General features: G+C 45.0%; 1 protein-coding gene across 2 annotated transcripts in view; it reads right to left on the bottom strand.

The window, feature by feature from the left end:
• Positions 1-773: 773 nt before the first annotated feature.
• The window catches only part of brinp1 (bone morphogenetic protein/retinoic acid inducible neural-specific 1), a 128,946-nt gene continuing 105,965 nt past the window's right edge, over positions 774-23,754 (bottom strand). Inside the window, exons 6-8 of one of the 2 annotated variants that reach the window (XM_042060007.1) lie at positions 13,260-13,496; positions 10,511-10,745; positions 774-3,785 (exon numbers count right to left, since the gene is read on the bottom strand). In XM_042060007.1, coding sequence (XP_041915941.1) covers positions 2,645-3,785; positions 10,511-10,745; positions 13,260-13,496 — 1,613 coding nt within the window. In that variant the 3' untranslated portion in view covers positions 774-2,644. The remainder of the gene's footprint in view (positions 3,786-10,510; positions 10,746-13,259; positions 13,497-23,754) is intronic. The other variant, XM_042060008.1, reaches the window with a different exon arrangement.

The following is a 23,754-nucleotide window of genomic DNA, read 5'->3' as shown; positions in this document are numbered from 1 at the left end:
TGTCAAATAACCCAACAGTCTAATCCTTATAAAACTATAACAAAACTTTGTTAAGGGTTACTATGATTGTTATAATGCATGAGTTTGACACGTTGACAAAATGGTAAATTTCTACACAGAAAGAATGATTATGAATTAGGGCTAGGCTAATGGCGTGGAACTCTCTCAGTAGCTGTTTCAGGTTCGTTGCCCAGCTGTAATGGACACTCTTCCATATTCCCGTTTGTCAGAAGTGGTACAGACCAGCCTTGCTCTTCTTATTAAATATAGCATTTTAATGAGAAATAGATTATTATATGAAACATTCATTTGAAGAAAGCCGATATAATTATTTAAACAGAACAGCAAAAATTACATAGACAAGGAACTGTGAGCTGCTTGATCAAGCCAGTCTAGTGGGGTGGGAGAATAATGCGGCAGGCTTTACTGTACATCATGACAGGTTTCAATGTTGTGAGACGTGTGTGCTTTTTGTCATATAGGCCTAGGGGAAATACCTTGTGTTTTTTTAGAAAAAAGGATTTGTTATATTTACTTAATCCAATTACATTTACAAGCTGGTGATATTTTTTATTATTATTTCAGGTAGTATATTTCTGCACTGAAGATCAACAATGAATCTGTCACTTGTGCTACAAGGTACACCAAGTTGTGTTTTAACATTGAACCTGACGTTTCCCCCTTCTGGTAAATTTACATCGGTCCAAAGTGTGTTATTGTCGGTTAACTATACCATGATACAGTAGTATTTACACATCAACTATATGCTTTACCTGTCGTCTGTCACTGAAACTAAGTTGGACTTTTGTATGGTACATGCACTATAGCAGGGATGGACATAGCTTTTTCAATGGGAACTAGATTTCAACCAAAATAAAGACACAACATCTTAGTGACAACATTTGGAGGGAACTTCAAAAACAACCCATGGGATTTTCTTATGACAAGGTGAAGAGTTAGTGTAAGTATATGACTCTGACCTCTGCTAAAACTGTTAAAGGGATAGGTACCAGGCACTTAATATGACAGGGTAATAATAATAATAATAATAATAATAATAATAATAATAATAAGCAGGTAGTGTTTAAGTCTGTTTTGTGGCTGAGTGAGATCTACATAACCTCTGAAATGAAAGAAACATTGTAACCTTATGTCTTTTTCCTGCATTTCTTGGGGTGTAAGAAACAGAAATGGATCCAATACAAAGTCAAACAACGAGCATAGTACACAGGAGATTGAGTGGTTAATAAATTTAAAAAAAAAAAAAAAAAAAAAAACCATAAAGCTTTAATACTGTTATTCTCAAAAAACAAAACATAAAAACATAAAGATTTAATACGGTTGTTCTCAATGGTCTTACTCTAGTCAGTGGCTTTACAATGGCATGTGTCAATCCCATGAATCCCATATACTTTGTAATTCCCCATTATAGAACCCCCACCCCCAAGCCCCATCAAACAGACAGAGCAAAAGCAAAAAAAGTAATAAACATGTATAGGGCTTTTTCCACAGCGAAAAATGTGTACAAGCGTTTTATTTCTCTCTCTTTTTTTAATTCATATACCTCTAGGAAATGTATGGCTTATGTTTTATTTATTTTTTTTAATCTTGCAGATGCTAGTGAACGATGGATATTCAGATTTGCTATTGGTACCCAGCAAGCTTGAAACATCAGCAGTCACAAAGGTGTACGTTTTTGCAAAGCTGTACGAAATAGCATTTGATTGTTCATCTTTAGACCACAACATTGCGCCCAGGCACCAGAGACACCCCACCACCTCAAAAAAAAAAAACACACTGGCTGAAGTTCAAAGGTCAGAAGGGAGAATCAGACAGACAGACAGGCTCCCCGCTTACGATGAAAGCATTCACTCTTCAATGACACATCCAGTTAACAGACAGCAAGAAGCGTTAGGCCAGAGGAGGAACCAAAGAAAAGAACAGATATCCACAGATATAAACAGCTGACTATCGACCGGCTAAATGACTCATCGCCCCTCTGTGGATTGCTGGACTCGAGAAAACTCCAGCAACACTACAAGAGGGGCGGAGCATTTTGCAATGTGAGAAGGCGATGCAACTGAAGCTTCATTCCTGACTGACCTGTCCACCTCTGAGATGTACAACTTGTCTTAAAATGTCCTTCTAGCTCTCTGCTTGCCTCAAGCTCAACCCAAAAGAGTGATGTATGCTCTGCCCTTGTGTTGCGCTCGTTAAATATTCCTTTTAAAACTGAGTTACTCAGAAAAGAATGGCAGTTTTCAGATGTGCCTTAGCTCCCTCAGAGTAAAGTGAAGGCCTCTTTGTCACTGGATGTCGACTTTAATATTTTTTTTTTCATGTAATACTCCTTTAGGAAATGACAGACATGCTTGGACAAATATGGTACAGTCATGTTTTTTTTTTCTTTTTTTTTTCTTCATCATCTTCTTTAGTGAACTAAAAGACTTCAACTCTCTTTCTTAATTTCTGTTTAACAATTACACTTACAAAGTTGTTAATAGTACATCAAAAAGCTGAACAAAAAAAAAGTCCAAACCGAAAACCAAAGGAGAAAAAAACAAAAGCAAATTCTCTTTCTACTTTCCCAAACAGTTTGGTCTGTAAATACTGTGTTCTGACTCGCAGAGCTTCCCTTTCCCCTTCAGCAGAGTTTGGTGGTCAGGTGATCTGACTGTTTGAGTATCTCGGTGTTGTACATGTCCAAGGCATGGTTGACCCGGATCATCTCGCTGTTGTTGAGCTTGAGGCGGTGTTTGAGCATACAGGAGAAGAGATCCAACTGGGGTTTCCCTGGCGCCACCGGAGGGGCGAGCCGGTTGATGCGTTCCCGGATGTCCAGCAGCAGAAGCATGATGGAGGAGGACGAGTAGAACTGCGTGCCCTGCGTGTACGACTGGTTGACCTGCTGCACTGCGCTGCGCAGGAGGTCTGCGTTGAAGCGCAGGCTGTAGCCGAACACCTGGATGTCAGAGATTTTGATGTAGATCTGCCTCTTGTTGGGGTCGGACAGGTCCACCGGGCCCTGGCCCGTGTCGTTGCGGAGCATGGTGGGCACCTTGGCGCGGCTGCGCAGGTAGATGTGCACCGTCTCGAAGAAGGTCTTCCAGCGGTTGCCCAGGAGCAGCGTCCAGTTAAAGCACTGAGAGTTGCCCAGGCGCACCTTCTCCCAGCGCGGGTAGCCGTGCTCGCCGAAGGGCATGCTCCACCCCTCCGAGTGGCTGCCGCTGAACGGGTTGATGTAAACAAAGAACATGGGGTCGATGCTGCTGTTGCGCATCTGGCAGATCTTCATGGAGAGTCCGATGATCATGTGGAGGTAGTCCATGCGGTTCTTGTTGCTCTTCAGCGTGAGGGACATGCGTTTGCGCCACCGTGGGTCGAAGAAGGTCTCCAGGCGGATCTCGTTGCTGATGAAGGTGGTGTGGATGTAGAGGCGGGAGTCCATCTTCTGCAGCAGGTACTTCAGCTCCAGGTCCTGGAAGTCCAGGTCCGTCTCGAAGCTGATGAACTGCTCGCTGCGCTCCGAGTCGACGTTCTGGGGCTCGCAGCGGCCGCGGTAGAGCTTGTAGCCCTTGTTGCAGGAGCCGCACTGCGAGATGTTGGCCAGGCTGCACATGGCGCAGCTGTTGTTGCCGCCGATGACGCAGGGGATGGGCCGCTGGCACAGCGTCACGCCTGTGTGGCACACACAGGTCCGCTGGCTCTCCAGGAAGGTGCCCCAGAAGCCGTTCTCGTTGCAGTACAGGTAGGACTGCACTCGGTTCAACCACTGCAACACAGATCTGGACACAGGAAGGACATAAGCAGGGTGAGAGGGACTCCGACATGATGGGGACAGAGAGAGAGAGATGAAAGGAGAGAGAGAGAGCAAGAGAGAGAGATGAAAGGAGAGAGAGAGAGAGAGAGAGTGGACAAGACAGGGAAGGGAGAGATAGATTGAGAGAAAATACATGAGAGCACCATAAGAATAAAATGCTCCATTAACAATTAGCAGTCAGTAAAGCCCCTTCACTGCACTGGGGAAGAGTGGATTAACCAACTGCCAAGGCCCCTGCAACCATTTATTACCTTCACACACACACCCCCTAAATCTGTAAAAGAGGTAATCTATACTGTCAGACAGTGAGACAGACAGACAGACTGAGAGAGCGGGTCTCCATTTTCCCAAGCAAATCTGCATCAGTCCCCCCCCCCCCCCCCGCTGTCTCGCCGTGCTGACAGTTGGGAAAGTTCTGCTGGAGATGACGAGGAGACTCTGCCCGTCTGACTCCAGCAGAGCGGGGTGTGTGTGTGTGTGTGTGTGTGGGCGATGGCAGGCTCAAGGTTAGGATGACATGCTAATGAACCTGGAGGAGCCGTGACTGATGAACCCCCCTCTGCTCGACAGATCAGGAGCCCCCCAAGCCATTTCCCAAATGAGCAATCACCGAGCGGACCGAGAGCTACAGGGGACACACACGTGTGTGTGAGAGAGCGAGAAAGAGAGAAAGGAAAGGAGAGAGGGAGAGGGAAAGAGAGGGAGGGAGAGAAAGGGAGGGAGAGAGAGAGAGATATAAAGAGAGAGGGAGAGAGAGAAAGAAAGAGAGTGAGAGAGAGAGAGAGACAGGCTCGCTATAAACTGCCTCTGTCTCAGCCCCAGCTAACTGTATGTGGGAGCTGCCATTCATACTTATGCGATTATGAATTTTAAAAGAAAGACACATTTGCCATCAAAAAACGTTCAGTCTGTCTCTGCCAACTTAAAGTACTTTTCCAGCGTGAACATTGAGTTCAATCAAACTCAAAATGTGTTCATGCATAGTTAACATGTCTGTATACAATATTTAAACTACAAATTATGTCACGGGAGCCACTCCATCAATACAAAATAGTTCAATTCAACTCATTCCAAAGCTTGTATTTTTAATGCAACAAAATGGACGCCTTTTACAAATTTAACATGTGGACTCAGGGGGCTTGACGACATCTTGTAAAAGCATGTATCATCTCACTCACCATTAAATTCTTACAGTAATATGCCTTACACAGATAAGAGACGTATAGCAGAGTTATTGATCCACACACACACACAGAGAGAGAGAGAGAGAGGGAGAGAGCGAGAGAGAGAGAGATTTTCAAAGCGCTTGACATATTTCAATATTTTTCTGGGCTACAGTACATTAGAGGAAGATTCATAATGCTATTTCCACGTGTCAATCATGTAACCGTTTCCACTAGACCCCTCTTAAGTGGGACAGCTTTTAGTTGCTGTCCAGCTAGCATGACCCATTTCTCCTGGTTAAGGTCAATACTTGCAAAACCAATAGTGCAGTCAGTCCTCCAAACGCATTTTGTGGAATAACAGAACACGACTAAAAATGAGATTTCCACATTAGGGCTGGGACCGTATGGATTTTTCCTTACCGCGGCTGAAAAGCAAGAAATTACTGTGATTTTGCGGTACCTCTCCACCCCCACCCCCCCACCCCCCAAAAAAAAAAAAAAAAAAACACAACCATACAGCGATCACAGCCAATTAAACTTTACTTCAAAGATCACTGGACCATGAAAGAAGTAAGCAGTTTATCCACAAGGCTATCACGACTTTAGAACTGTTACATTCATGGCGCTTATGCTACTGTTACAGCGCTAGGCTAACGCACTTTTTAAAGGCTGCGTCAGGTTAGGTTGTAACGAAGGTAGGCTACATGTATTTTGTAATTCTGCTTCAAATTTCATAGCTTTCAAGTCTAACATCTTTGTGTAAATCGAGTTTGAAAGGAGGGAATAGAAAAGTTTTACGATTGTGCCAGTTCTCCCCTACTCTTGCATAGTAAACAAATGGAATGTTGGAACATTCGGGTTTGAAAGATCGGGTTTGCTCCATCTTTTGATACGTTTTATATCCATGTCATAATATGGTTCCTCACATTAAACATCACAACATTACACACTATGTGCACATATGTGCAGGCCAATGTTTCACGGATTTTTTAATTTTTTTTGCAGTGATGACGGTGATGACCTCAGACTCTTTTGCCCTTTTATGCTTTTATTTGTTATTACTGTTTGCTTTTGTTTATGTAAAGCACATAGAATGACCTCTGTGTATGAAATGAGCTATATAAATAAACTTGACTTGACCTGACAGACATGTGACGCCAGGTGTTGTGGTAATGCGGTTATCATCTCAGCCCTACTCCACATCTCTTTTCCTTCAAATCCTCTCAACGGCTCACAGAAGCGTGCACATGCCCAGTGTCTCCAGAGACATTCATCAGGCTACTTCCCAAAGTTCAGTTGGTGTTACCGACTATTTGGTCTGAAGACCTTCAGCTGTAAATTAATAAAAACTCAATGGATATATGAAGTAGGGCCGTTTTTATGTGAAATAACATGGATAACTTCATTGAGACATGGACACCATCTCCCCCAGTAAAGTACTATGGCTTGGCCAACTGAGTTTGGTCAGAATTTGATTCAACAGGCTGCCGCTCATCTGCTCCCACAGGCGTCTGTGTCAGACTTTTCATTCCAAAGCAATAAGCAGAGAGTCCTTCAGTGCTATGTGTCTGTGCATACGTTCTTCAGTTGGCTCTTTTGTTTTTTTAACGTGGCTGTTGAGCGCGTGTTCATGTCCGCAGCGACCGTGAGACATCAGGCCAAGGGCGGTGAGTGACACAGCGACGACACTTTGGGAATCGGATTTGGGAGCCATCCAGACAGATTTCAACAACACAAGTCTCATCATCAGCCACACTGCCATGGATGTCACTTTAATCACATCAGCTCAGGCCCAAATAGCTATGATATTTACACACATGCATACACACCTACACCTAAAAATATCAGTTATCACATGCATATACACCTAAAAACATCAGTTATCTGAGATTTCTAATATTCATAACATGTTTGCTTTTTTTCTTTCATCGCATATATTTCAATAAGCCAAATTGACTATTATGGGTTATAAATTCAATATATATAACCAAAATACAAAATACATTTTCCACATATTTATCCAGGAAGCATTTCGCTGAAACACAGGATTTAGCTGACTCCATTTTAATCTGTTATATTCAGGAAACAAAGCACTTCTGTAATTTAATTCTGTCCAAATGTATTCATTTGAAATATGCAGCACTTATACCATTTGAATTGCGAGGCCCAGATATGTTTTATCAAATAAGCACTTTGGCGCAGCACTGCGTATGAGAGAGCTGCCTCTTGTTTTGCTTTCCCATCATTATTTATTTTGCAGAAAACAAGTGGCTGGCTTCTTCTCACCATGGGGACCGCGATGGAAATAGCTGGAAATGAATGTTTGTTTTCACGAATCAGAGCACATCTCCATGTTTGTAATGGGGAAACAGACAACCCTTGCGCTTAGCGTTGATGACATACATTCATGCAGATAGAGAGAGAGGGAGAGAGAGAGAGAGAGAGATGAGGCAGTTTGATACAGTGAGAGAAATGAGAGAAAAATCAAGAAAGAGAGAATGAAGCTAGAAAAATGAGCAACCAAGCAAGTAGGATAGGAACTAGAAAAGGATTGAGAGAAGAAAGAAGAGAGTGAGAGAGAGAATTTGATTTGATTTTAATGCCACATGAAGTCTCTGTCACTGAATTCTGTTCTATGCATTAAAAGACATGTTTGGTTATTGGTCTTGGAAACGCAATCAAAGGCACTGAAAACATGCTCCTGAACCCTTACGATTTGGAATCATCAGTTCACCCGGCCTGACTAGTTAAATAACACAGCATGCTGTCAGTAGCAGGGAACATGAACATGAAATACGCCAGCTTCAAGGTAATGTCATCGCTAAGGGCACAGGTCCTCTAGCTCACGTACAAAATAGACTGTCACGACACATTTCATTTCTTTATTTATTTATCAAAGAATAAAAGTCTTTGTATAACTCAGAGGTCCGTGGTGAGGATGGCAGTGCTAGACATCTCATTACAGCAAACCAACATGAGTTTTCTACTTCCACATTCTTTCATCTTTCTGTTTTCTTTGTCTTTGTTCCGTGTTGGTCTACTTTTAGCACATCGTGAGCGAGAGAACACAATGGCGTCATGTGCTGCATATCTGCAGGCGTGGGTACACAGCCAGGTGACGCAGGTGGGGAGAGGTGGAACAAAAGGAGTCATTCATTTCAGAAGCCATCGCATATTAACCAACACACACACACACACCATAACTCCCTCCTTGCCTCCAACACACACACACACCATAACTCCCTCCTTGCCTCCAACACCACCACCACTTCCAGCAGCATCCTTCCACCCACTGTGTATCAGCCACAGCTGATGACAAATGACCAGAATTAGCGCCCACTCTTAGCAAGGGCATTAACAGGCATGCAAAGCCGCTCATATGACAGGCAGGCAGGGAGCCACCACACTTTACTAAGTGGTTTTTATTGCAGGGCACCATGTGATTAGACAGGGTGTTTGTGCGACACCACCACCAATCCCACCCCGGCTCACTGGAGAGCGCTGCGTCGGCGTGGCAACCCCATAAGCACATCTCCAGCCTGCTAATGATGCCTCCTGCGCAGCCAGCCATGTTTGAAGCGCGGAAAGCAAGTTAGACATGAGAGGAACGCTGTAGTGCGGAAGACACATCGGGCTTGTTTGGAGGCTGCGGGGGACGCTCAGACCAAGGTAGCATTTCTGGGTGGATGGACACACACAAACAGATATATACACACACACACACATGCACATGCACTGATTGAGTGACCAGCGGACTGAAAGCGCCTGGACTGAATGGATGGCCTTGGCAGATTCTCTGGTTACACAGTGACTCAGTGGACAGTGATGCTTTTGAGCCCTTTATTTCTGCACCTCTTTCTTCGTCACGCAGAGCAGACAGGCAGGCTAACGTAGGCTGCACACACACAGACAGGCACGCTAACGTAGGCTGCACACACACAGACAGGCACGCTAACGTAGGCTGCACACACACAGACAGGCACGCTAGCGTAGGCTGCACACACACAGACAGGCAGGCTAACGTAGGCTGCACACATACACTAGAACCAGTGGAATATCGTTTTTTAGTTTTGTTTCCAAGGCTTCCGCACCAATGAACAAGATGCTTCCTTTCGCTTCCTCTAGCATGTCCTAAAACGGACTGGAATTGGGCGATTTCTCTGTTGCTATCTGTGGTCCACTGCTCTAATTTGCCAGAAATTATTCAGATATAATTTGAAGTGTCTAAATAAAGCAATTCAATAGGAAATTAACTCTGCCAAGTATTCGCTCATGCATTAGCCATGCAAATAATGTTTCTCTGCCATTTGTGTGGAAAGCAGATTAACAGCTGACTTCCAAACAAAACAATTTGAAGACGTTTCATTCACCCAACCAATCACATCTTTATGCACTCAACCACACACGCACACATGAGTCTACTGCACTCTCAGTGGTCATGAGGGTCATTTGGAGGAAACTGGGGGAAGTATGGCTCTTCGTCACTCCTCACAAGGAAAGAGCAAGGCAAACTCAAATACTTCACATCCTGCAGAGTTCTGGGAGGCCCTGTGGAGGTGTCCCTGTCCCCGTATGGTGGAGGTTTTTCTGAAGAGTTCCTTACTCTGAAAGAAGTCATTCCTAAGCCCTTACCGCCAGCAGTTCAGGGTTTCCACTGAAAACTCCTATTTACCTGGCTCTGACACATCCTGTTTTACACTGACTCTCCCTCTCTCTCTCTCTCTCCATCACTCACTCTCTTCTGTCTCGCATATGCCCTCCTCTTTCTTTACTCACTCCTCTCTTCCTCTCTTTCTTGGTCTGCTCTGTATTTCTCTTTCTTTCTTTCTTTCTTTCTTTCTCTCTCTCCCTCTCTCTCTCAGCCATGCATCAAACGGCCTTGATGTTTGCCCCACTGAGCCCTGAGAGTGTTCTGCAGTGCTTTGATAACGCTTCAGAACAAACCTTGTCAAAGCCTGCATTGGAGCGTAGGCGTCCCACTTCGACATTAGTGACAGTTGACAGTCGTTCTCTCCCAAACACACATTTTAAAACAAATCCTTCCATCGTTATGTGTGTACATAGCTTGCATCTGCCTCGTTAAATCACTGTTTATTTGCATTCCTTGCGTAAGTAACCTTTTCTTAGTTTCACAGTCAAGTTTTCTTTTTTTCCATATAAATGTCTTCTTTTTTTTCAGTTCTGCCGCCATAAAGAAGAAAGGTCATGATGATCTTGATTTTCCAGTGGGCATTAACATTTATATACTGAAATTGAATGCTGCCATTTCAGCCCAGGTTAATGTTCTGCCAGGTTAACGTTCTGCCAGGTGTAAGGAAATATCAAATGTGTCAGGTGACATGTCTCCTCAAAGAGACACAAAACGCAACTGTACACCAAACATGCCTGCACACACACACACACACACACACACACATGAATGCACATCTCTCTCTCTCTCTCTCTCTCTCTCTATCTGTCTCATACATACTCACACACACACAATTAAAGAACAAAGAGAGAGTATATAAAAGAGGCTCCATACATTGAGACCCACCTCTCTCTAGGCATCTGGTGGTTGGGGTTGTGGTGGCAGCGGATGCTAAGGCCAAAGAGCTTGCGGGCGGTGCGCTGGATCTTCTGCCTCTGGGCCTCCAGAGAGCTCTGCAGTAGCCGGTAGCGGGCCTGCAGGTCCCAGTCGTTCCCCCACAGCAGATGGACGCTGCTGACCGGCAGGAAGTGGGTGGATGGCAACCTCTTCAGGAAAGACTTAAACTCATCTGCAGAACACAGGAAAAGCAATCATTGCATATCTGCATTCGCAAACGTCCATTTACTGACCAATGAGAGTGTTAAGAGTCGGAGGGTCGAAGGCGAGGACAGAATCGCTCCTTCTGGACAACACAGGACAGTGGTCATCACTCCGCATTATCAACTCCACAGAATAAAAGTGCATTAGACAGACAGACATCAGACATTAGACAGACAGACAGCATCTCTTTAGGAAAAGTAAAAAAAATTATCTGGAGAAGTGTTCGGTAATGTCACTGTTCCAAGTCTGTATTCACAGAATGTTACAAGTGTATGATCAGAGAGCCAAAGGACATTACACTACACATGTGTACACAAATGAGGATTAAAGTACAGGAGGCAAGATGCCTATAGTCACGACTTGATGAGGAATAAGAGTGTGCTGTCTATATTTACAACTTGATGAGGAATAAGGGTGTGCTGTCAGAAAGCCAAGGGAAGGAACTCTCCTCAGGACTCCTGAACTCATTTGCAGAACACAGGAAAGGAGTCATTATGCATGTGCATGTGCAGCTGCATGTCTCCTGAGGAATGATACTACGGAGGCCTAAGCAGGACATAAAGGACAAATAATAGCACTTGAGTTTCATTAACGAGTGCATGCAGAAGCACACCAACACAAAACAAGTTTCATTAACGAGTGCATGCAGAATCGCACCAACACAAAACGTGATTATGCGGATAGCTGCCCCCTCCATTAGCTGTAAGGCCTGCAAACAATACAAGCGTTTTCAGTTTCCTTAATTACGGAAACCCAAATCTGATTAAGTCTCCGGTAATTCATCTCATTTATACAGAACCCCACTTCAGCCACAGATTAGAGTTTAACAAAATGCTCATTCTGTTTTAAGTTCACACATTTGGCTTTCTTTAGAGCGTGTAATTACATGTGGTCTGTGTTTACGGCGTTAGGACTTTATTGGATATTGGATGTCTTGCTTTGCACAACCCTTTCCCTGGAGAGAGTGATGTGACCTTCAGGCTCCTAGGTCTAACCCGAGGTGTCCTCTATAATATATAAGCATATATGTGCCTGGCAGGTTTTATTTGGACGTTTTTATTGCTTGTTAATAATATATAACGCAAAGGGACAGGCAGCTATTGACAGATCACCTTTTCAATGCCTTTTCTTGATCAGTAGCACTATGAAGACACACATGATATGGTGAAGGCATAGACAATCAGCTATTTGCTTTTTTTGGTGTCATTTTGCCATGCTAGTACAGACAAACGCCTTCATTCCCATTTGAAAAAAGAGAGCTTGTGAGAATTAGTGACAGAGACAGAGAGAGAGAGAGAGAGAGAGAGAGAGAGAGAGAGAGAGAGAGGAGAGCTGCTCTGTGTGAGAGACTCTCACGCTCCCTTTAAACACTCCCCGACTCAGCATCATCCAAGGACACTCTGCTCCGCTCCCCCGAGTGTTAAAAGCAAGTTTGGGATGCAGCAGGTTAACGCCATATGGCCGAGATTGCTTTGGATTTACAGCCCCCCCCCCTCTCATGTGAGGAGGTTAAATTGCTCTGTGTGCGGTTCCCCACTGACACGGCAAGGCCTTACACTCCACGGTCCAACACTGACTACCAGAGTGGAGTCGAGAAGAGATGGATGGAGAGAGATGGAGAGAGAGAGAGAGAGGGGGAAGAGATGGAGAGAGAGGAAGATACAGTATGGAGAGAGATGGAGAGAGAGAGAGGAAGAGATGGGGAGAGAGAGGAAGAGATGGAGAGAGAGATGGAGAGAGAGAGGGGGAAGAGATGGAGAGAGAGAGGAAGAGATGGAGAGAGAGAGAGGGGGAAGAGATGGAGAGAGAGGAAGAGATGGAGAGCAAGGGGTGGAATCGACTGTTGCGATTAACTGAGAGGAGAACCGTCTCCTCAAACAGAAGGCTGTTCGGGGAGGCGTTGAATAATTCATACGGCACTTTATTGCCGATTGCCTGTGAGGAGCTAACACGCTAGCTTTATGTGCCGTATTCTCCAGAAGGTGACTCACGTAAAATGACAACAGACTTGGAATAAAAACCAGCTGATTAATTAAATTTAGAGCTTACGCTGTTTAGGGTTGTGGCCTGTGCCAGTCTGAGGCTGATAAGCAGCCTGCTAGACGGCTTTTATGTCGAAGAAAAGTGAGCATTTCTGCTCCTTTTTCCCTTCTCGTTTTCTTTTCCGCTGCTGCCATCATTTTCTCATGAGCGATATGAAAACAGCCATAATATCATCAAGTATGCAGCCCCTTCAGAGCAAATGATGCCGAGAGGTGGGCTGAGATGGGAATTATGCTAATCATTAGCTCCGGCTCAGCTAGGAGAGAGATCAGAGATGTCGCGCATATATATGTGTTTGTGTGTGTGTGTGTGTGTGTGTGTTGTGTGTGTGTGTACGAGAGAGAGAGAGAGAGCTTGCATGGATGAGAGAGAGACAGAGGCAGAAAGGCAGAATGTGAGAGAGAGTGTATGTGTGTGCAGGTGTGTGTGTGTGTGTTACCTGAGTTCTCAAAGTCCTTGTAGGAGGCGGCCCAGGTCTCCACCATGCCTTGCAGTGTGTTCTCCATGATCTGCAGGTCAGTGACGGGGCAGTTGCATTGTGGGTACTCCTCGGCACACTTGCAGATGCACTGGCTGTTGCGGCACATGTACTCTCCCTCCCCGTTACACATGATGTAGCTCAGCGCCGACTGCACAAACTTCTCCTGCAGGTACTCGGGGAAGATCACCTGGAGACCTGCAGGGGGCGCAACACAAGGGCTCTGTGGTTAACACTTGAGTGCTGTGGGAGAATCATCTGGAACACAACTAAATCTAAATCAGGTGTACTTCTGAAATAACTTTATATTGCAACACATTACTACTGTAACCCTAAACGTAATACTTTCTTTAACTATACACACGTTTTATAAACATATACTGTAGTATATATCTTATTGCCTATACAAGAAGCACATTGCAGTTCAGTAGGAAGTGCACCTAATATAACTCCAGGTGAGTATGCAGTAACCACTTGAATGTCAACATCACACAATGAATAAGTACAGTACAGTTCATATAATATGAGGGGAACATGTCTAATGTGATCATTCAATCCAGCCCCAGACACACAGTTCTGCAAAGCCAGCATGTCAGACAGAAGAACACACCCATAGACAAAGCGTTTTGTGTGGTCTGAATGGAGGTAGGAAAGTTTGTTTTTCAAGTCTGACTTTGAGCTGCCCTTCTTGGGTGGGAGGGCTTTGCATAATAGGATAAAATAGGCCAGTGATTGATGCATTCTGTCTAGATCTGTTTCGGCTTATTTACCATGCCTGTCAGTTGTGTGTGTCTGTGTGTGTGTGTAGGTGTAGGTGTAGGGGTGTGTGTGTGTGTGTACTCCCACATGTGTGTCTGTTTATATTTGTGTTTGTGTGCCTGTGCATTCTGTGTGCCTGTATGTGTGTGTGTGTGTGTGTGTGTGAGAGAGAGAGAGAGTAGCATACTTCATAAAAGGCTGCTGGTCCCCAAAGAGAAGAGCATATGTGGAATGAGAGTCTTTGGCCGCTGATAAAGCAGTTACCCCCTTTGGTCATTTATCCTTCCCATATCTCAACCAAACGATCATATTCACCACATGTACACAAGAGTGAGAGCACAACAAGCCTTCACTTCCTCTCAAAGCCCAGAATAGATCAAAACTAAACTGCTACTCGATTCACATCGAAAAGGTAGAAAGGGCAAATAGTTGCAGAAGCTAAAATCACATTAGAATAGGTCAACATCACGTTAGAATAGGTCAATACAGAAGATTACATCACGTTAGAACAGGTCAATACAGGTGCTTTGCCACATACACACAATTGGTATGACCAGTAGGGACTTTACAGGAAGCATGTGACTGACTGCTTGTGCAAACATACAATTTATGCAGTTTCTTTACAGTTCCAGAGTTAAACAGGCCTGGTGCTATGGCCTAAGAGTTAAACAGGAGAGTTAAACAGGCCTGGTGCTATGGTGTAAGAGTTAAACAGGAGAGTTAAACAGGCCTGGTGCTATCTCCGTAAGGCCTCTGCCCATGCTACACAGCGCTTGTTCTTTAGAATAATCCACTGTTAAGCTGGACTCTTATTTAACCTTGACCAGTCCCATCAGGCAGAGTGGCAGACTGATGAGTCCTTTCACAAATCGGCCTCCTTTCACAAATCGGCCTCCTTTCACAGCTTCCATAATTCATCATTACTTCAATATTTCTTTACACCCATCATTTGGAGGAAAGTGACAGATGAGAATCATTTCCAAGGTGTTTTAGCACCTGGGTGGCAGGACCCCATCTCCAGCAGTCTCTCAAAGCTCACATTACACACGTCTCTCTCTCTCTCAAAGCTCACATTACACACGTCTCTCTCTCTCTCAAAGCTCACATTACACACGTCTCTCTCTCTCTCAAAGCTCACATTACACACGTCTCTCTCTCTCTCTCAAAGCTCACATTACACACGTCTCTCTCTCTCTCAAAGCTCACTTTACACACGTCTCTCTCTCTCTCAAGACTTACCTTACACACGTCTCTCTCTCTCTCTCAAAGCTCACTTTACACATGTCTCTCTCTCTCTCAAGACTTACCTTACACACGTCTCTCTCTCTCTCTCAAAGCTCACTTTACACACGTCTCTCTCTCTCTCTCAAAGCTCACTTTACACACGTCTCTCTCTCTCTCTCAAAGCTCACTTTACACACGTCTCTCTCTCTCTAAAGACTTACCTTACACACGTCTCTCTCACTCAAAGTGTGAGTCCATGTTCATGATCATGATCATGCAGATTCGCCCACCAGGAGGCCTTGGTCAGGCCTGGCACTACTTCACCCCCTCACACACACACACACACACACTCTGGTTATGTGTGGTTACTGGGCCTTGATCGGGCCTGGCATTACTTCTCATTTCCATTTATTACGCCACTTGGACCCAGAACCCTCCAGGGGGAAGCAGCTCTCTCTCCTTATTGTGCCCGCGCAGGAGGCTCGGTCGCCGGTCAGGCTGTCATCATAACCAGGCCCAGTTACCACACAGGGGCAGGGGATGGTGTGTGTGTGTGTGGGGGGGGGGGGGATCATTTCTGACTGACCACAAAAGAGTTGGATGGCGATGGGCCTTTTCCCCATCAGACCCCCCCACCACCCAGCAGCCCCCCTGGAGCCAATATTCATTTAGCTTGATGTATTCCTGGGCCTGAAACTTTAATGTGATTTGTGGGCGAATCCAGATGGCGGGTTCACGGATCGCTGCAGCTCAACGACAGAAGTGCTGCCAGCGGAGCAAGTTCACAATAACATGCCGCTGCTCACTCACCCCACTCACTCTCCTATTGCATCAGAGATGGAGAGAGAGAGGGAGGGAGAGAGGGGGGTGAGAGAGAGAGAGGAGGGAGGGAGAGAGGAGGGCTCTGCCACTGTCACTTGTCTGTATAATCAGAGCACCACACACATGTATACACAAACACACACACACACACACACACACACCACCACCTTCTCTATTCACTCTTTATTCATCCTCCCATCTCTTTTTTTCCTCTCTGTCTCTCCATCCAGTTGATACTGCTTCTCTCATCCCCATGTTGTGTCGGATATTCACATCCAAATATACCATTATAAGTGCTAACGTCAAAAACTTATACACAAAACACCAATATCACTGTAATAGTCGAACACCAATATCACTGTAATAGTCGAACACCAATATCACTGTAATAGTCGAACACCAATATTACTGTAATAGTTGAACACCAATATCACTGTAATAGTCGAACACCAATATTACTGTAACACGCCTCCTTAGATGCTGACACAACGCTTGGCATCTCCAAACCCACAGGTGGCACTATGAAAGGATTGTTGTTCGCTCTTATCTTTTGCTAGTCAGTACTGCCAAGTGTGCAAACCTTTCTCCGTAATACAAGTTCAAAGGTTTACACAAAGTTCAGGGGTTTATACAGAAATCACAGGTCACACATCCTACATGGTTACATAGCGTTCACTCGTTGCTCTCTTATTGGCTGTTTTGAGTAGAGCCCGCCTCTGATGACGTCTTCATCTCCGCAGCTGCAAGGCCAAGCGCTTTTTTCAAACAGGCTCCGCCCAGCCACAGAGAGACACAGAGCGACACAGAGAGACACAGAGAGACACAGCGACACAGAGAGACACATAGAGACACAGAGAGACACAACGACACAGAGAGACACAGAGCGACACAGAGAGACACAGCGACACAGTGAGACACAGAGCGACACAATGAGACACAGAGCGACACAGCGACACAGAGAGACACAGAGAGACACAACGACACAGAGAGACACAGAGCGACACAGAGAGACACAGCGACACAGAGAGACACAGCGACACAGCGACACAGAGAGACACTGTCAGACACAGAGCGACACAGTGAGACACAGAGCGACACAGCGACACAGAGAGACACAGTGAGACACAGAGCGACACAGTGAGACACAGAGAGACACAGTGAGACAGAGAGACACAATGAGACACAGAGCGACACAGAGCGACACATAGACACAGAGAGACATTGGGATACGGAGTGCACATAGAGGAGGATAACTCTGGTAGAATAGCATCAGTACGTTTATAGTATTAGTTAAACTTGTTATTTAAAATTATTATAAAAGGATGTTATTTAAGAAAAACTTCAGTGTATTACTTGATTACCATTGACATTATGTAAATACATGTTTTTATGTTTCAAACTCTTTCTCTCATTGTGATGTCTACAAACCATAGTAATAATTTATACCACATATATACATCCACCCCCATTTCTCTGTCTTTTTTATCCCTCCCTCTTTCCATACAGCTTTGCTCTCTCTCTCTCTCCCCCCCCCCCCTCTCTATCTCTCTCTCTCTCTCTCTCTCTCTCTCTTTCTGGTACATCCTAATATTTGCCCAGCTCGTCATCTCTCGCACTGCTTTAAAGGGAAACAATGCCTTGCTGTCAGACCGCTGTGGTGGGAGACAAGAGAGTCAAGCTGAGGACACACACACACACACACACACACACACACAGTCGCTGCACACCCAGCTGTCACTGGCAAGGACATTGATGGGCAAACAAGCAGACAGAAATCCTAACACAGCGCTCGCCAGCTCTGTGCACGGTGTGTAAATACAGCAACAGAAAGACGCTGGATCACAAATACTTACAAAACAGAAAAACACAGTTGGAACAAGCAGCATATGCTGCCGGCTAAGTAGCGAGCAGCGAAGTCTGCAGACACCATGGCAACCATGTGATGAGGGTGAAGTCTGCAGACACCATGGCAACCATGTGATGAGGGTGAAGTCTGCAGACACCATGGCAACCAAGTGATGAGGGTGAAGTCTGCAGACACCATGGCAACCATGTGATGAGAGAGAAGTCTGCAGACACCATGGCAACCATGTGATGAGAGAGAAGTCTGCACCATGGCCATATATAAGCATGTGATGAGGGTGAAGTCTGCAGACACCATGGCCATATATAAGCATGTGATGAGGGTGAAGGATGGGGCACCATGGCCATATATAAGCATGTGATGAGGGTGAAGGATGGGGCACCATGGCCATATATAAGCATGTGATGAGGGTGAAGGATGGGGCACCATGGCCATATATAAGCATGTGATGAGGGTGAAGGATGGGGCACCATGGCCATATATAAGCATGTGATGAGGGTGAAGGATGGGGCAGCATCACAGAACTTAATGGGCTTCGTCTAAAGAGTTACAAATGCAAGTGGGGAAGCGTGCACACACACACACATACACACACACACTCAACTGCACAAAAACACACACACACACATACACACACACACACTCAACTGCACAAAAACACACACACATACATACACACACACACTCAACTGCACAAAAACACACACACACACATACCAAGACACACACTGCATCCTGATAACGCTTAACTTCACGCTCTGTCAGTGCAAAAAATTCTCCTGCCTGGGCCTGAAGAAATAAATTGTTGTGCGTAACGTTAATCTCACCCCATAATAAACATCAGCATCCGGCTGCTTCTGACTCTCTCTCTCTCTCTCTCTCTCTCTCTCTCTCTCTCTCTCTCTCTCTCTCTCTCTCACACACACACACACACACACACACTGCATACTGTCAGAGGAGTGTGCATGTAAGGGGAGCTCACCCTTCACTTGAACTTGAGTTGACAGCATCAGGCTTCTCGGTGCCTACCCAATCCCATGCCACGCATGCATCCTGTTGCTCGCACAAATGCCTGGAAATGTCTATTCAGATAACTCTGCTTCAGACTTTTCATGCTTCCACTGTGTCTGCAGTGTCTGCTGGACTAAATGGTCCCAAATCTAAAACAATGTATATTTTCAGACCTGTCTTGAAATCTAGGTGCAAATCTAAACCATTGTTACAGACACTTCACACAACAAAAAAAAATAAATAAAATAAATGTATGCACGCACGCACGCACCATCCCCCGAGCCACAGCCCTGGGCAGTCTCTGGCGGGGACCCAGCTCTTCCGCCCCCCCTCTGGGGTTTTGGCAGGACGGACGGCCAGCGGGCAAGCACGCCCCACCCCTCGCGAGCATCAGTTTCCTCCGTGATTAATTGACCATTGTATGCCCACAAATTCACAAAATAATCATTACTTAATGCACTGGTGCAATAAAGTGAATTACTTCAGAGGCATGTGAGGTTGTGCCAGGCTGCTGTTCCACTTCAGCAGTTCAGGGGAATGGGGGGGTGAGGGGGGGGATAAAACATTAAGACCTCTTGTCTCCACCTTTTAATGAAGTCACAGCCAATGTATTTTTTTGACAAACCCCATGAGAGAGCAGAAATTGTATTCTTTTGGGAGTAACTGTGCAATTAATTGCCATTGCTTAGATAGCCTATAGAGTCTTAGGCTCTTCTTTGGTTCCTGCATTGCATATAGTTTTTGGATTTGTGCATTACATATTCAATTGATCGCCATATGGAAAGACTACTATAACATACACACATATAGATTTGTAGAACACACAGACATGAATGTCTATTAAAAACAACATATACTTCCAGCACAGAAAAAGTGGTCTTGGCCAAAACGCCGGCTTTGTGCTAGTGAAGTTCAAATGATCTTAACACATAAGGTGTACAGCAGGGTGTTAAAACAGAGTGCTAATTCTTTCATTTGAGAGACACACGTGTCACCTTCTCATATACCCCTCTTGCTTTATATGAGCTGCTATGAGTACTACATCCGTTGGTTCAGAAGGGTCTACGGAAAGGCTTTCTCTTCTCTCTGCAGGTAACATTTTTATTTTACACTTATTACTTCTACCTGTCCCCACTCAAGAGATCTGAAGTAAAGTAAGAGTCAAGTTTCTATCTGCAGAGATACACTTTACCCCCTGCAGGTCCCTTTTAACTTGATGTGAGTTACTGAGCTCAACAAGCCAAGTCAACTTGAAGTGAGAGTACAGAGAATGGCAGACAGAAAAGGACTCTTGAAGGAAACATACTGTGTACTGTGCTGTTCGCCTTCATGTACACGTGGCACGTCAACACGTGACACGTTTATAGGCAACAATGCAACATTTCACCTAAAGCTCATTTTCGAGCATGACACATTGCTAAAATGGCCACCATACTATACACTATGCTACAGAAATCTTGTCATAGTAAGGAAAGGGTCATGCTGCCTATGATGACATTACACAGACTGGGCCAGACTACACTGGGATATGACGCACCTCTGAATTATGGAAATATCATGCAGTGTGTTCTAAAACAGCCTGATTGTCTTTTATTAATAACTGCAGCAACGCCCCTGCAATTCTTCATGATGGACAGCAAAGGTGTTCTTTACCCTTTAACATTGCCAATGTTTCCACTGACTGACGGATGAAGGCCAAGCACATAAACATCTCAGCTAAGGTCGACACAGAGCAAAAAAACAGCTCCATTCAAATCAATAGCAATGCTTCTGCTCCTCCGCTCATTCAAACGGGAAATAAATAAAAGAGTGTGAGGCGCAGGTCACCAGGGCGTCGCCAGGGCGACTGAATCTACACGGCCAGAGCACGTGCGGTAGTATGAAGCTGTCAGCAGTATGAGCCCTCACATGAGAGCTCTGAGTGTGTGTGTGTGTGTGTGTGTGTGTGTGTGTGTGTGTGTGTGTGTGTGTGTGTGTGTGTTCACATGAGAGAAGGCAACGCTGGATCAATAGAGGAAGAAAACGTGTGGACGGGCGGGCGGGTGTGTGTGTGTGTGTTTGGGGACCGTATGGCCTCTGTCAGCGGGCAGCTTTAGAGGACAAAGAGCTCAGATTTATGGCTGCGGGCTGTCAGGGGCGGGAAACGCGGCCTTGATTGACCACCTCCAATTCAGAGGTGACCTCGGAGGTCAGCGACGGGGGATTTCATCGGGGCTGGAGGTTGAGCCAAGTCTGCGGAGGAGGCACGCGAGGATGCCATCTTCAATCTGAGGAATGATCCGCCATTATTGGACACACACGTCAGGAGTGAGAGAAAGAGATCCTGCAGGAAGGATTGGCTCCACGGAGGCGCACTCATGTCCTCAATAACGCAGACCGCACAACATAAAGGCTGATTAAAGCATCGCTCATACTGTCTGTATTGGATTCGATCGGTGCAGCTGTGTGACTTTTTATCTAATTCATGATCGGACTTACGGCTGGCATACTGTATGGTCAATAGGTTTCTGTCTGAGTTTGTATAGGTGTGTGTGTGTGTGTGTGTGTGTCGGTAGGAATGTGTGATGTGTGTGTGTGTGTGTGTGTGTGTGTGTGTGTGTGTGTGTGTGTGTGTGTGTGTGTGTGTGTGTCGGTAGGAATGTGTGATGTGTGTGTGTGTGTGTGTGTGTGTGTGTGTGTGTGTGTGTGTGTGTCGGTAGGAATGTGTGATGTGTGTGTGTGTGTGTGTGTGTGTGTGTGTGTGTGTGTGTGTGTGTGTGTCGGTAGGAATGTGTGATGTGTGTGTGTGTGTGTGAGTGTGTGTGTGTGTGTGTGTGTGTGTGTGTGTGTGTGTGTGTGTGTCGGTAGGAATGTGTGATGTGTGTGTGTGTGTGTGTGTGTGTGTGTGTGTCGGTAGGAATGTGTGATGTGTGTGTGTGTGTGTGTGTGTGTGTGTGTGTGTGTGTGTGAGTGTGTGTGTGTGTGTGTGTGTGTGTGCGGTTTTGGTTGATGGACAACATCCATCCCTCTGCTGCTGAAACCATTCTTACACAGGGTCTAATTCATCACACACGTGGTCCATCTGCATATCTGGCCAGTCGACTGACAGCATGGTCAGTGCAGTGGAAATCGGTGAGCCTATTCGTTTCGTTTGTTTACCAAACATTTCACAGGTGCGACAGGAATGGCTGAGAAATCAGGAAGGTGGTGATGAGCATGTAATCCATCAAGCTGCAGATGAATTGCCTGTGGGGCCCCTTTCATTTATTTTCCCTTCACCACTTTGAAAACTGTTGGCTCAGGCTATTCTAACATATTCATAAATCTTGCACGACGGGCTCACAGCTCCTGCTAGACCAAGGAGGAGTGAGAACGGAGGGAGGGAGAGAAAAAAGAAAATTACTTTGCTTTTGTTTTCCAGTTAATTTATGGCAGTTATATAGTGGGTAATTGTGTCTGGGGAAAGAGATGGGTGAGCTTGTATAAATCTCTCAGTCTGGCTCTCTCATCTCCCTTTTACTGGTAGACTCGGACTTATTGTAGGAATTAGGAGACAAATGGTAGGGCTCGTTTAACTACAACTTGTTAATCCCCACCTTCAATTAATTCCCCTCTCTCCTTGATGCGTTGGTATTTATGGTTCCCTCGAGAGACATTGACTATGCATCTCAAGACAAGGCAATTCCCCCCCAAACACACACACACACACACACACACACACACACACAAGGTTATTTACCTTCCCCACAAAGACAATAAGACAGCAAGATGGACGCAAATGGAATGGAATACAGGTGACCAATTTTAAAATATAATATGAGAAGCTACAGTATCTACAAATTTAAAATATAATATGAGAAGCTACAGTATCTACACATTTAAAATATAATATGAGAAGCTACAGTATCTACAAATTTAAAATATAATATGAGAAGCTACAGTATCTACATTTTTTAAATATAATATGAGAAGCTACAGTATCTACAAATTTAAAATATAATATGAGAAGCTATCTGCAAATGGGGAGCACAAACTGTATTTCCTACTCAAAACAACAGTTTAATGATGTGCAATACGTTTAGTTCACATTCAAAAATAGATAAATATCCAAGGAAATGTTTCTGCAGTCTAATTCTCATAATTACATAATGTCAATAGAGATAGATCGTATGGAGGATCCCGAGCAGGAGCTTTGCAATCCCCTTTTGATGTTTTCAGACAGCGCTGACCTCCTCCTACATCCCGTGTGCTTTGCTTATGTGTCTGTGGGTGGGCGGCACAATGACAGTTTTTTTTTTCCTTTTTTCCCTTTTGATGGAAAGATCAACTATTTGCTCGCTGTGGACTCAGAGATTTTAATGGGCCATTTCAACCCTGATTATTGTGTTGGTTTCCTTGGTGATCATATTAAAAAAAAAATAAACGCTACCACTGCCTGCAAAGACCTTGGTGAGCAAAACACACACACACCCAAGCACACACACACACACACACACACACACACACACACACACATACACACACACACACAATAGACTAAATATAAATCGCTGAACAAATGTGACTGGCCTGTTATGCAGGAGAAGGGCTTCCAGAAGGCTTCAAGCTTAAGTGAATCACTCTGAGTTTGTGTATTTGCGCAGGGCTGCTAACACAGTCCCTCCCTGTCCTCATATGGTTCTCTTTCCCCATCTGTGACTCGCTATCAGAAGGCAAATAAACATGAGCCATCTCGTCTATAGTGCTTTGTGTGTTCGGTAGCTGCATCAGTTCAGCTGGTGTTGAGAAAGGCTCCAC

The sequence above is a fragment of the Alosa sapidissima genome, chromosome 13, assembly GCF_018492685.1.
Source record: "Alosa sapidissima isolate fAloSap1 chromosome 13, fAloSap1.pri, whole genome shotgun sequence".
In the NCBI taxonomy this organism is placed as follows: Eukaryota; Metazoa; Chordata; class Actinopteri; order Clupeiformes; family Clupeidae; genus Alosa; species Alosa sapidissima.
The sequence above is the reverse complement of the archived record's forward strand: the minus strand, read 5'-3'. Positions and strand labels throughout refer to the sequence as shown.